At 41.2% G+C, this 13,493-nt stretch overlaps 1 protein-coding gene across 1 annotated transcript in view; it reads left to right on the top strand.

Moving 5' to 3' along the window:
* Positions 1-1,514: 1,514 nt before the first annotated feature.
* LOC306770765 (disco-interacting protein 2 homolog C-like) overlaps positions 1,515-13,493 on the top strand; it is a 62,231-nt gene continuing 50,252 nt past the window's right edge. Inside the window, exon 1 of the mRNA XM_079259693.1 lies at positions 1,515-1,650. Within this exon, the coding sequence (XP_079115819.1) occupies positions 1,572-1,650 (79 nt within the window). The 5' untranslated portion in view covers positions 1,515-1,571. The remainder of the gene's footprint in view (positions 1,651-13,493) is intronic.

Below are 13,493 nucleotides of genomic sequence, written 5' to 3'. Positions count from 1 at the left end.
ACTGGCAAGCCTTGTGTAGATTAGATGGGATCCAATATGAGGAGCCAACCAGAATATGGATCACAGCAAGTTCTTTGTGGGCCTTGTGGCTGAGTTTTGGCAGCCACACTTATATGGAGTCAGCGCTCTAAGTGAAGGCCAAATGTGGACCAAACAAAACTGCAGATGTGGTAGATATCTGGGGCAAATATTTTTTTGTTGGGTACAGTCTTTAGCAATTGTTTTCCACACTTCTCAAAGGACATTTCAAAGCTTTCAGGTATTGTATCAGTTTGTTGCTGGATTTGTTTCCCTATTCCTTTAAAACTTCACTCTCAGGGACTGTTCATCTGATGTAGATATTTTTAAAAAAAAAGAATTACACAGTGGAGGTTTTGCCCTCCACTTGTCCAGTTTCCTCATACTGTTCACTCTGCTGGTTTTATATAGCTTTTTGGAAATTCTCCTTTTTGGTGCAAAAATACTATTTTAGGTTTGCCAAACAATGTATCCTCCAATGTATGTACATAGAAATAACAAGTAAAGAAAAGTGAGCAACTGATTTGTTTTGTAACTACCTACTAATAGTCTAATGCAGAAAAAAAATATATAAATGACAAGTTTTCCAAGTTGTTCAAGACCCACTTTAAAAGTTTATATTAAAGTATGTCTGCTTTGAAACAGAGTAGGCTGAAAATATCTCAGGAATAAATCACACATTTTGTAAATGGGAGGATATTAATTGGAAAAAATCCTTTTTAAAATTAGTATATATGAAAACTTATTTTAGAATTTAAACTTACACAAACATTTACAATAAAGAGAGAAGTAACGTATTACATTTCTGAATGTTTATTTCTTTTGCCACTTTTGGGTTCTCATTAAGACTGGATTATCCAATGGGTATTATGGGCACAGGCCCGGGGGCTCACGCCCATGTGGGGCCCACATAGGGAAAACACCAGCAGTTTGGACCTGAAACAAAATGTACATAAAAGCCAGATGGTTACACCACAGAAATGTCGTTTCACAGTCTATCAATCACAATTTTCACAATATTGCGATGGGAAAGGGGGCCTCTGGAATACTCTGGGCCCAGGGCAACTATGCACTTTTAATCCGGCCCTGGTTCTCTTGCAGTCAGGTGTAGTTAACACGGAGAGGGGTGGTTCTTCCTGCGCCACCTGGCGGTGATGACCGGTACCAATCACCCCCCCACTCCCTAAACTCCGCTGCGTCACGTGACACCAGCAGCAAGGAGCTGCAAACGGCGCTGAGACTGGGGCTGCGCGAGCCTCCTCCTCATCATCATCACTACCGCTACCACAACCACCGCATCGGCAGTGAACAGAGCCGACTGGGGTCTTCACCGTTCCTAAGTGCCGGGCGCCATGGCGGGCCCCTGTTAAAGCGAGACCCACATTTATCCTCTTTGTTCTCCTCCCATCGTCGCGCAGTCTTTTACGCGCCTCCGCTGAGGAGGGGCCGCCGAAGAGCAGCTATCCCTTTCGGAGCAGAGGAGGAGGTAGCTACACCAGCGGCGGAGGAAGTAGCGTTTTAACCGGGGAGTTATTTTCTACGGTACGAGCCGAATGGCGGACCGCGAGGCGTCGCCGATACCGCTGGAGATCCGAGCCCGGCTGGCGGAGCTGGAGCTGGAGCTGTCAGAGGGTAAGAAATTAATTAGAAAAAGAGGGGAGTAAAAAAAAAAAAAAAAAGCGCAAGGCTCCCCCTCGACCCCTCCTCTTCCTCTTTTCTATCGTTATCACGTTATCTCATCACCATCACCATCCACACCGGGAGCCTACCTACTAACGGAATCTAGCCGTTCATTCCTGCGGGCCCCTCCACCTCCTCCTCCCGTCCCCTCCCGCTCCTCCCATCCAGATGTTTGTCTGCCGGGGAACCGGCCTGAACAGCTCTGTGTGGCCGACAGAGGATGCAGGCAGAGCGGGAACACGCTGCAGGATGCGGCCGCTGCTCTTTGTTTCAGGCAGTGCGATGGGGAAAAAAAAATTTAAATCCACCCAAATGTCCTGTTTATCCGCTTTGGGTCCAATACCAGAACCGGCGTTTGACCTTGAGATGTTGACACAATCATGCAAGTCTACCTGTACGTGTGTGTATGTGTGCGTGTGTGAACGCGTGTTTTGAGATGTAATAATAGCATTGCGATACAACGCTGCATGACGGTGCCGCACAGAGGGCCAGTTTGGCTTCTGATGATCCCAGGCTCGAGCCTCTGTGTGTGTGTGTGTGGTTGTTTTTGGGCCTGTGGAGCAGCTGAGGATGAGGAGGATGCCTGGGAATATTTCTCACACCCCCCCCCCCCCCCCCCCCCCCCCCCCCCCCCCTCCTCCGTTATTCTTCATTTTTCATACACACATACAAGAAACACTTTCATGCCCTGCCCATCCACCTTTTATCTGAATCCAACCCATCTGCATAGAAGCAGGGAATATCTTCCTTATATAATGGAAATGGCATATTTTATTAATACAGGCTTGGGAAGGCCTATATTGTGAGTGATGAAGCCTCCATACATGCTCGTGCATGCTGTACTGCCTGAAATGTCTCTTTAATGTATGCTGATGTAAACATGCTCAGGTGTTTGGGACATCCAGTTAGTAAAGCTGCTTTTCCCCCCAGATGTCCTCGGATGTTGTGTGGCTGATATTGTGTGCTGTCACAGGGTCCCCAGGACCATGTAGAGTGTAAATTCTAGGACAAATGTTGAATAATTCAACATGAAAAGGTTTATACTGCATTTGCAGACAATCCCAAATCTGTAGTTATCATCTAAAAAAAAAAACCCAGCTGAATCAGCCTTTGAGATCTCCTGAGAGCAGTTCAGTATCGATATATCAAACGGTCCTTGTTCTTTCTGATCAGCCTCATCATTCATAAAAGCCTTTAATTTTCTCCCTCTGCAGTGACACACACATAAACACACACACACATAGTGAGGTAAAACACTGGCAGCTGCAGGGCCGCTGAAGCTCCTAATCCAGCCGGGAGTGTTTATCAGAGCAGAACCTGCTGCTGGCAGATGTTATTAATGATGGAAACGGCAGGACGGAGTGGAAACGTCATAGCCCCAATGTCACTCCAAACCTTCAGGTGTGTGAGTGAAGGCCTGGTGGGGGTTAGTGGTGGAGCACAGCAGGATGAAGCCTCAACAGGCCTCATGATGGATGTGTCAGTGTGTTTGTCTGTCACTTTTGCTTAAAGAAACAGGCTGACGGCATGCCTACTCTTGGTTGGTGTGGTGATCACTCAGGGAGAGTGCATGCGGCTTATGTATGTGTGTATGGTCATTATAAAATAAGATCATTGCGACGAGATGGAGCAGTTGAAATGGATGGCATCTTTTCAAAGAGGCTTAGACTGGACCTGGAAAGGAAGGGAAGTGCTTGTTTTCCAGTAGTTTTGACTTAAAATCAACTACAAGTTCCCCTAAATGCTGATTTTGTTTCTAGAAATCCTGTTGATGACGACAGATTGTGCATTTAGGTAACTATTTAATTTAAGTTAACATATCTCAGCCACACTATTTCTCCATCTTTACCAGAACCAGAAAATTGAACAACTTTGAGTTTTGCCCCAAAGGATCCAACCTGAAGATGTTGCTTTGGGCTCTGGGCGATTATACTGGCCATTTCTCTGTTTTATTACAGTTAATTCAAGAAGCACTCATCATTAATGACAGTAAATATGTTTCATGTTAAAGAGAAATTTGTTCAACACGTACATTTCAGCCCAAAAAACATTTATTCTTTTGCTTCTGTTCTCGCTGGTGATCTTGAAAACATGCAAAATTGAAATCATGACATCTGAAGGCATTTTGGCTAGAAAAAAGTTCTTAAATCATTTTCAGTAGAAATGTTTTAAGATTTACCTTTTGCCTTTCATTACTTTTTTTCATGAACACACCAACAGATGACATTTGCAGGTCCTTAATCTACAAGTTTTTCACTCTAAATCAAGAAGAAACAAAGCTAGTCATTATGAACAACTATTAAATGAAAACAGGACATACAGCTTGGTTTGAAATGTGGTGCTGTTAAAAAAACAAAACATAAAAGTAAAAAACAAGACGCAGGCTAACTTGGCATTTATGTTTCAGAGATAGGATTGGAGCTATATTTATGGACAACTTAAAGGCATTTTATTGCTGTCCTGCATTTAATTACCTTGAGTTTTGGCTGCAGAAGAGCTAAAATATATTGTGATTGCAATAGTAACATTAAATACAAAAGAGATTTTTTTTCTTAAAAATATGAGCAGCACAAGCGTATTATTGACAACTGAATGACTAAGACTGAACAAACAGAAGGATAAATGCAGTTTAGATGTTACTACTACCATATATTGATCTATTTTTGTATAAATTGCAAAGCATACTGCAACTGAAGTATTGAACAATTGTTTTAAATATTGCATGCAGTATATTTCCCAAATATCCTGCAGCCCTACGTGGCACAAATAGTGGTACTTGCTGATGCACAAGTATAGCAGTTTTTTGTCAATTTGTAAAAACTTGATCCTTGACTAGTTTCATTGCAAGCATTAAAAAAAAAAGCAAACTTTCAAGTCACGTGCTTGCAGACATACCCAATAAATATCTTAAAGGACTAAAACCTCTGATTCCAGGTGAATGCTGCTTGAAGAACATCTCTGTTAAAGGCAGTAAGGAACTTTTAGGCTGCCAGATGTGAAAGGTTGAGTTGTAAGTAACTTTAGTCTTCATCTTTTAGAAAATGATCAGTGTTTATCAGTGTTTTCAGCAATCAGCTGAACTCTGGCAGATATGCCGCTCTCCATCTCATCTATCTCCGCTCATCTCTTCCATGTTTCTATGCCCCCAAGGACTTAAGGCACTGGTCCTTAGTGTGTTGGAGCATTTAGCCGTAGCTCTTCTGCAGAGCGACTTGCAGATGTGAGGAACTTGGTTGCCAATGGACTTGTTGGATGTTAAGTTGAGATAATCTGGGAGCCTTTGGTTACAGGGCTATTGTGGAGGTTGTAAAGTCTACTTCTGAGATGTCCTGCAGACCCCAAAGAAGCCATTATGATGAAGCTGTAGTCAGTTATGGATCTTTTTGATGAGTTTAGGCACCTTGTTTGATGTGTGGGATGCTCTGGAAACAGCCTGAAGTGTTAGATTAAATATGCTTGACCAGGAAAAGACAAAACAAAATAAAAAAGAAAATAGAAACTGATTATGAGCAAAGAAATGCCAGCACACATATTTAACCAACAGCGTTTCTCAGGTGTGAAACTTGGCACATTTTCTCTTCTAGTAAATATTTAACATCACATCAAAGCTTTTTGTACTGAATATTTATTAGAAGCCAGTGGTTAATTGTGGCTGCACCTGTAAATTGTTGCATTGTTGCAGTTTCCGTATTTGCCTCATTAAAGAGCAATAAACAAAACAAGTGTCTATCTGTAGCCTGAAGCAGTGCTTTTCAGGTCAGTTATGTTTTCATCTTTCACGCTGCAAAGTTTCACCATCTTCATTGATTATATTATGATGTGTACCTAATTAATAAATCCATGAAGCTGCGGAGGAGTGTAGTTATTGTTGTAGTTTCAGTACAATTCACAGCAATAAAACAGATGGTTTAATAGTGTTACTATCCAAAGCAAAGTTTCACATTTTGTTGAGTCACATGAATTGTTTGATTATGTTACTTCTACAATGTCAACATTGTTGTTTCTTTAATATTTGTTTGGCTTTTGGAAGTCATTGTTACTGATGCTGCTATCAACGTAAACAGCATTTGGTTAGGCTGCTATTTAGTCATGCATTTTTTTTTCTCGAGCTCTCAAACAGTTGGTTGGATGTAAAATATTCTGATCACCTAAAAAGTTTATCCAGACTTTTTAGTATGTAAGCTGCAGTTTGTTTATTCATGTACAGATAATGCTGGGTTATCAATAGCCATTTTCACACCTGAATGCCAAGCATGTTTAGGAAAAAACTCCAATCCTTTTCCCCACTTGCTGGTCACACAATAGCACCACAGTGCATGGTTTTTGGCCAGAGATGCACTGTCCCGGTTGGAAATGTAAGGGGAGAAGGAAGTGCAGGGCATTGGCTGCCCAAAGCGAGCAGAAGGCAACACATGGTGCAGAAATGACACTGTGTTTTCCTTACATGCCGAGAACAACAGATGATGCTTCTTGTTTTGTTGATACGAGTGCTGGATGTATGTTTCCATACTAGCAATGAGTGAGTGAGTGAAAGCTGCAGAGTGGATCCCCTGTCACAAGCATTGAGACACACGCTCATGTGCACACCAGCTGCAAATGCTCTGGAACGTCTTTACATTGTCTGTCCTGCTGATGTTGTAGAGATTATAGTTAAGACCTGGGTAGAAACTAAGTCCAGAACGAATATTGTGAACTATAGCGCTCACACGTGTCAATAACATGTCAAAATATATCTCTGCTAATGCATGTCTTGTGAATAGCATGCTAATTAGCTATCATAATCGCTGTGGCGCCGTTGCAACTTAAAACAACAGCGATATATAGTTGAGGCGTACTACTTACAGATTCTCTGTTTGAGCTCTTGCATCTGAGTCTCTGTACTGCAATTAAATTCCTAAACTCTGAGAAATACTCAGGCATCAAACATATTTAATCTTTTCAAAGAAGCCAAAGACGGGATAAACACAGTTATTTGAACAAGACTTCTGTCAACAAAAACTACCATCAGTACCTATTTGTATCGATGTTTGAAAGTATCTCTTATTGATTGGTTATTTAGTGAAATCTGACATAATTAGACCACAGGATAAAAGCAGAGCTTTTTTTTGTGTGCGATTTGGAAGCCAGCTGGTGACATCTCAAAGAGTGATGCGTTGGTGTGTTAACAGAGCGCAGCGCTTGTCAGTCAGTTGTTGTGCAGCCTGCCTGGAATGACGCCTGTCTCCATCACTTTACCAACCGAGCCTCACAAAGACCAGAACTAGAATGTGGACTGGTTCTGTGGGCGTGTTGTGTAATTTGACTGCTCACAGAGGACAACTCAGATCAAAATAGTTCAGACTGACTGAAAATCAATGTCATGAGTTTGTTGACGATCCGCCATCAGGGCTCATGAACGACCACAGGTCTGCTGTGCTTGATCTGCCAGAACCCTCCTCCTTCACGAGATGTTGGAAGTCCTGACTGCTTTGTTCTGTACGGAGGTTTACAGTGAGGAAAAAGGGTGCTGATTTGCATGTAGCTTACTTCAGCTTATAGCAGTAAGAACTGCAGCATTACTGTTGCTCTCCTGCACCCTTCAGATTCCCAATAATCAATACACACAATGAAGCCAGATTGTCACAAGGTATAAAAGAGTGAGATATCCAATAAACGGACAAGATCTAACATAAAAAAGTTTTGTGGGGGACAATTTTAAAAGTCAGTTACATCCTCCACAATGACTTTGCAAGACAAAATGCTTCATGCTAATGCATAATAAATGCAGACAAGTTTAAAGACAAGGACCCCAACGTCACTCATGCTGGTCATCCCTCAGATAGTCTATCCTGCATGGCACACTTTGTGACCTGCCTTTTGCTGGTTTGTTGTCGGCATGCAGTGCTAGCACCTTGTGATGGACTGGTGAACTGTCCAGGGTGTACCCTGCCTCTGTCCTGACAATTGTTGTGGTAAGCTAAAGCTTCCCTGTGACCCTTAATTGGAGTAAGCGGAATAGAAAATGAATGAGTGCAGTGCTAGCAGGACCCTGGCAGGAAACACTTTCTCCTGCTCTTTCAGTGTCAGAATACTTATTCTGGGGTTTGCTTTTAAGAGTTAAACCTTTTTAATTGGGTCAGACTGAAGAGTAGGAGGAGATGAGACAAGAGGGGTCGCTGCTGCTGAACAAAAAAACAAAACAAAAACAATAAAAGCAACCTCGTGTCATACTAGTGTTGGTGAGTGATGAACAGCTGGCATCATTTGCTGAGTGAAAACACCAAACATTTGCAGCTTGTAGGACTGTCCTATGGGCTTTTACTGTCAAGTGGAGACATTTGCATCAGAGAACACATGAAAAAAGAAGCAAAAATAGAAAAGATTCAGTAGTTTGAAGATGATGTGACATAGTGTAAGATTTTGTGTGAATATCAGCTTGAATGTTTGTCACAGACATTCAAAGATGTCTACTTTGATTGCAAGCAAATAGAATGGACTCTTCTCTTCCTGGATATTAAGATCAGTTGACTTTATAATAGTAATTATTATTAATGTATTTATAAATATATTATGAATGATCATTTCTAATAATGAATTGGTCTAGTTCTATTTGCCGTCTTGAGATCCCAGACACTGGTCATTCTGAATATGATGAATTGACAGTAATGAAGACACAGCTGCAGTGCAGACAAACCTGATGCTGTCTGCTGCATTGGGTTTCATGTGTTGATTAATGAAGTAGTTGCATTTTTGTGTATGAAGTGCAGCACAGAGTGTAGAATAGATCTAGTTTGGCAACAGTGATTCAGCTGCTCTGTAAATAATCAGCGCTGGCCACTAAAAAGGCCACTTTGGTTGACCAATGGAGGTTACATTGTATTTTGACTGGTGGCATCTTAACCCACTGCTCCCACAGTATGGCCTCATTTCTTTTTTTCTGTTTTGGGAGTGACTCTTGGCTGCTACTGCAAGTGTGTGTGTGTGTGTGTGTGTGTGTGTGTGTGTGTGTGTGTGTGTGTGTGTGTGTGGCCCCTGGCTCTGCTGTGGACAAATGAGTTGTAGAGCTAAAGGATGCTCTGCAGTCCACACGGGTCCCTGCATGTGAGTGTGACAGCCCAAGGTCCCCTAAGCGTGACGCATTCAGTCCTTCAGCTGTGTGTGTGTGTGTGTGTGTGTGTGTGTGTGTGTGTGTGTGTGTGTGTGTGTGTGTGTGGGCTGCTGGAAGTAGATTTGGTTACCATGGTGGCTTGCTGGGTGGTAGGTTGTTTATGATGACAAGAAAGAAAAGGTGGAGGTAAAAGATCAGTACATGTGTGTTTAAAACCAAACTATAGGCCGACAACAAACTTGTGTTTTGCAAACAGCAGCTGGGTTACATTCCTGTGTTAGTTCATTGTTTCCTAAGCTGATGCTGAACTTCGGTTCTTGATTTAAACGACATTCATATTTTCCATAATTCTTTTTTTAATCAACAAGTTCAGACTTCTCACAATTTTGTTGTCATCTTTATCAGAACGAATGGATTTTTGTGTCATTAAGTAACTTGTGGAATATGGTATTTGGTACAGATGCTGTTTTGGACGCATCTCAGTCAGTTTTCTTTAGGTCAGCCAGTGATCAAACAATGCTTGAATAACACTTGTAGAATGACATTTGTTAATAATTTGACATTTTCAACAGTTGATGCTTCGACACCATTTAGTGAGCCGTTAAAATACATCGCAGATGATAAATGTCAAGTTTTACATCAGTTTCTGAGAATCAAAGAGCAGGTTTTTCCTGAGTTCATTTTGAAGGGGCAGAAATCAATCAGAGAAGACAACCGTAGAAGGAAATGGAGCTACATAGCAGCAGGATAAGACAGATTGGACTTTGAGTAAGATGTGCAAGTCATTCTGGGAAATGTAGCCGGTGTTGACTGAAACAAAGTAGGCTGAAGCAAAATCTGGTCTTCTCAGTGGTGATAACTCCCAGTCACATTCCCGTATGGTGGATAGTGATTGCATCTTCTTTCTGATTAGAGCTGCAACTATCGATTATTTTAATAGTCGACTAATCTGTAAATAATTTTTTCGATTAGTCACGATTATTTCTGTCACGCCCACCATCTGTGCTTCCAGTTTACGCAGCTCTTTTTTACTGGTTCCAGTATGTTTTACCCCACTCTCTTCATTTGTATCATATGAATGTCACCCTGATTCCCAGTCATCACAACATAATGTCCTTTAGAAAGTTAAAAGAATGATTCCTGAACCAGTTGAATAATAAATTGAAGCTTAACAGCTTACTACTAATTTATTTAGAAACATTCAAACTTAGCTATAGTGTCATATCCAAGCTATACAGAATTTGCCTCAAAAGGAAAACAAAAACTTAATTTTTGTAGAATTCCATTGAAATGATTATTTACATCTTGAAAAAACATGTTTTGTAAGGTAAAGAATGGCCAGAATCCTCTAAAAAATTCCTGAATCCAAACGGTGATCCGGATCGCCACCATAATTAAATCACTTCTTCCTTTTCACATTTCCAAAAATTCCTGAAAATGTAACAAAAAATCTATCCATAACTTTCTGAGTTATCTTGAACACAAACTAACAGATAAACGCCGGTAAAAACACAACCTCTTTGGCAGAGGTAACAACAGCACATCGCTACTCGCTAATGCTAACTTAGCCATCCAGAACGCTTGAAACCATGACTCCGGGGTGGTTTAGTTTCAGATGCTCATGCATGACTGTCGTGCTGCCGTGGTACGCCAACTCTGCGTGGTAGACGACACATTTCACCTGTTTGACACTTTGTTTAGCGTGAAATATCCCCAAACTTTGGAGACAGGTTGCGCCACTGTCAGTTTGTTCTTCGTTGTTTAAACAAAGACGATGCACAAAATGACAACACTGCCCCCAGCAGTGCCTGTAGTGCTTTTATATTTTTTACTGAAGTTAATAAAATATATAGAAGATATTTTAATATCTGGGTTTGGCAGCGTTGGTCAGATATAACAAGCAAAACAAAATATTCAGTGGAGATTAAGGAAATTGTAACAACCATTTATTGTTCAGATGATGTCTGACACAAATAGGGCTGCAACGATTACTCGGCTAACTCGAGTAACTCGAGTACAAAAATTGATCGAGGCAAATTATTTGCCTCAAGTCTCCGTTTAATTAATATCACGTGGTGATATATTTTAATTTAAATGTCATTGTGGAATTCTCAGACCACTGCGCTGTGCGCTGCGTCACTGTTTCAGTAAACATGTAAAATATTTAAACATTTATAAAATATATAAAAACACAATCTGTCGCCTACGGTGTGTCTGTACAGTATGACTGTTTCACCCGGACTGATGACGGACATTTCCAACAGCACCGGCGAGCGGTTTGCTTTCTGTCTAAAGATTCTCTTTTCTTTGGTCTCTAATGACAGAGAATGAAGAAGAGGGGAGGAAAAGACCGAAAAAGTCGCAAGTGTGGGACCATTTCACACTGAAAAGGGCAGAAAACGTAGTGCAGTGTGTGTGCTGTAAAGCAAATCTCAAACCTGAAAGGAACCCCGCCCCCCATTTCAACGCTCCAAGCGGAGATTCAACTTTCCGATTTATATCAACAACAGCAGCGACTGTTAAAATCTACAGTGTTATAACCTGTGATATTAGTCAGCAATGACGTTGTAATGCTGCTAACGCACGTTAACAGTCTTGTAATCCATCCCTCATCTGTCTCTCCTGCACACACGCAGAGTCAAAGCGCATGTTTTAGGGAGCGTGTGACGGCAGGCGTAGCCTCTTTTATTCCGTAATAAACAGACACACTTTTAACAGGCGTCCGCCAAGACATAGACTAGTTCTTAGATACTTTGGACATGTTTACAAGTCAATCCTTCTTTGTACGTGAATTCTTCTTTAAATCTTTTAAAAGGCAGGAATTTGCGATTGGTTGAGAATTGTTTCTCCACACATTGAGCGCATGCACAAACATGTTGGCTGCACCAAATCCTCATACATTAGGTAGTAACAACACATGCAACAGCTTCACAAATATACATTTATAGATTTACTTTGGATGAGTTTCTAGTATATGTTTTAAAAATTATAATAAAAAAAATATAATCGTTAGAGTACTCGATTACTCGTAAAAATAATCGACAGAGTACCCGATTCCAAAAGTACTCGATAGTTGCAGCTCTAGACACAAACATAAATAATCAGCTCATGCATTGACAGATTGCAGCAGCTTCTGTGAGTTGTGACCAGTTAAGCTTGCAGACAGACAGGGAGAAAACGGGTGGAAAAACATCAGATCAGGATGGATGGGTTTGCTGCAGAGGATATCACTAGCTTGCGCTGCTCCTGACAAAGCACAGTCTCAGTGGGCAGAAAAAACTCCAATCTGAAGTTGGCCGCAATCGATCTGCTCCACTGTGTGTCATTAAAACAGCCGAGTGTGAGGGAGGAGAGGTGCAATGAGGAGCAGGGTGGAAATCAGACTGCCAATGCAGGCTGGGAGGAAAAACACACACATAAGAGACACAACACATATGCATCCACCTGAGCAGGTATCATTAGCCTTCTTCTCACATCTGATGCTCCAAATCCAAGATGGCTGTCTTAGGCCTTCTCCAGAAGAACCGTTGCTAGGCAACTCCCTCCCTGCTCTGCTGCGCTGCAAGTGGAAGATGGCGTCTCCCCACAGACCACGAGAGTGTCTGCGTGTGTGAGAGTGTGTGTGTGTGTGTGTGTGAGCAAGAGAGAGAAGGGAAGAACCAATAATATTGTTACACTGCGGCTGATCTGAGAGGAGCCTCGCTCAGATCCACACACACAGCTGAGCAGAACAGATGAGCTGATTGGACCCAGATGTTCTGGCTGTTTTCCACCATCAGATTGTGAAAGCAGACTCTTTTTCTGCATCTCTTTTCCAAATCAGCATATTTGTCTCTCTGTGAGTTTGGCTTTCTTCTGCCTCATGAAAACATGGAAATATGATACTATATCTTTTCGTCTTTTCATTCAGTTTTTCAACAACATTTCATTCAGTTTTTTAGGTTTTAAAACAAATACTCCTGCCTCACAGACACCACAGATCTGTTGCTATTTCTTTGTCCGTTTTTGTATATTTCTGACATTTTACCTGAAGGATTTACAGAGCTGCAGTAGAAGACTTTTGCGCTTCACTTGCTGTGCACGGATAGGGTTAGGGTTACTTGAATTACTGAAGCTTCGGTTTGAAAAAATGTAATTTTTCAGTGTTTGTTTGTAGCCTGAACAGCTTTACGTCTGCATCTGCGCTCTCAGTTCACGTGGCCAGTATATGAACTGCTGAGCTAGTCTTTTTCTAATCTGACAAAGACCCCCACTCTGGTGTAATAAGGTATCCCCTTTTACTGTTAGGTGTGCTTTTTTTGTTTAGTTTTATCAGATAAATGTCAGATTATGTAGCATGAGGAGCTGTAGCGGTATAAATGTGCAGATCATAAACAGCTCTATGGTTTTCTCATTATCAAAACAACCCAAATAAAAGGATCAAAACCAGAGCTATATTTATCAATGGTGTATCTAAAATTCTTGTATTTTTTCTCTGAACCACAGAAACACAACACTCTTAACAGGTTTGGATTTAATCCCACATAAATCATCTTGCAGCTGGATGAACTCGCTTAGCGCTGGATTAATCTACCGCTGAAAATAGTCCCTAACAGATACACCGTCTTATGTTTGGGTAACATTTTCTAAAATGTCTACAGTTGTTATTTTAAAAAAAATCATCATAAAAATACAAAGAAAAGTAAAAACAATTCTGTCTTTTGATATT

This window comes from Telmatherina bonti (assembly GCF_933228915.1).
Source record: "Telmatherina bonti genome assembly, chromosome: 20".
NCBI classification, from domain to species: Eukaryota; Metazoa; Chordata; class Actinopteri; order Atheriniformes; family Telmatherinidae; genus Telmatherina; species Telmatherina bonti.
Note: the sequence above shows the minus strand (reverse complement) of the source record. Positions and strands in the feature narration are given on the sequence as shown.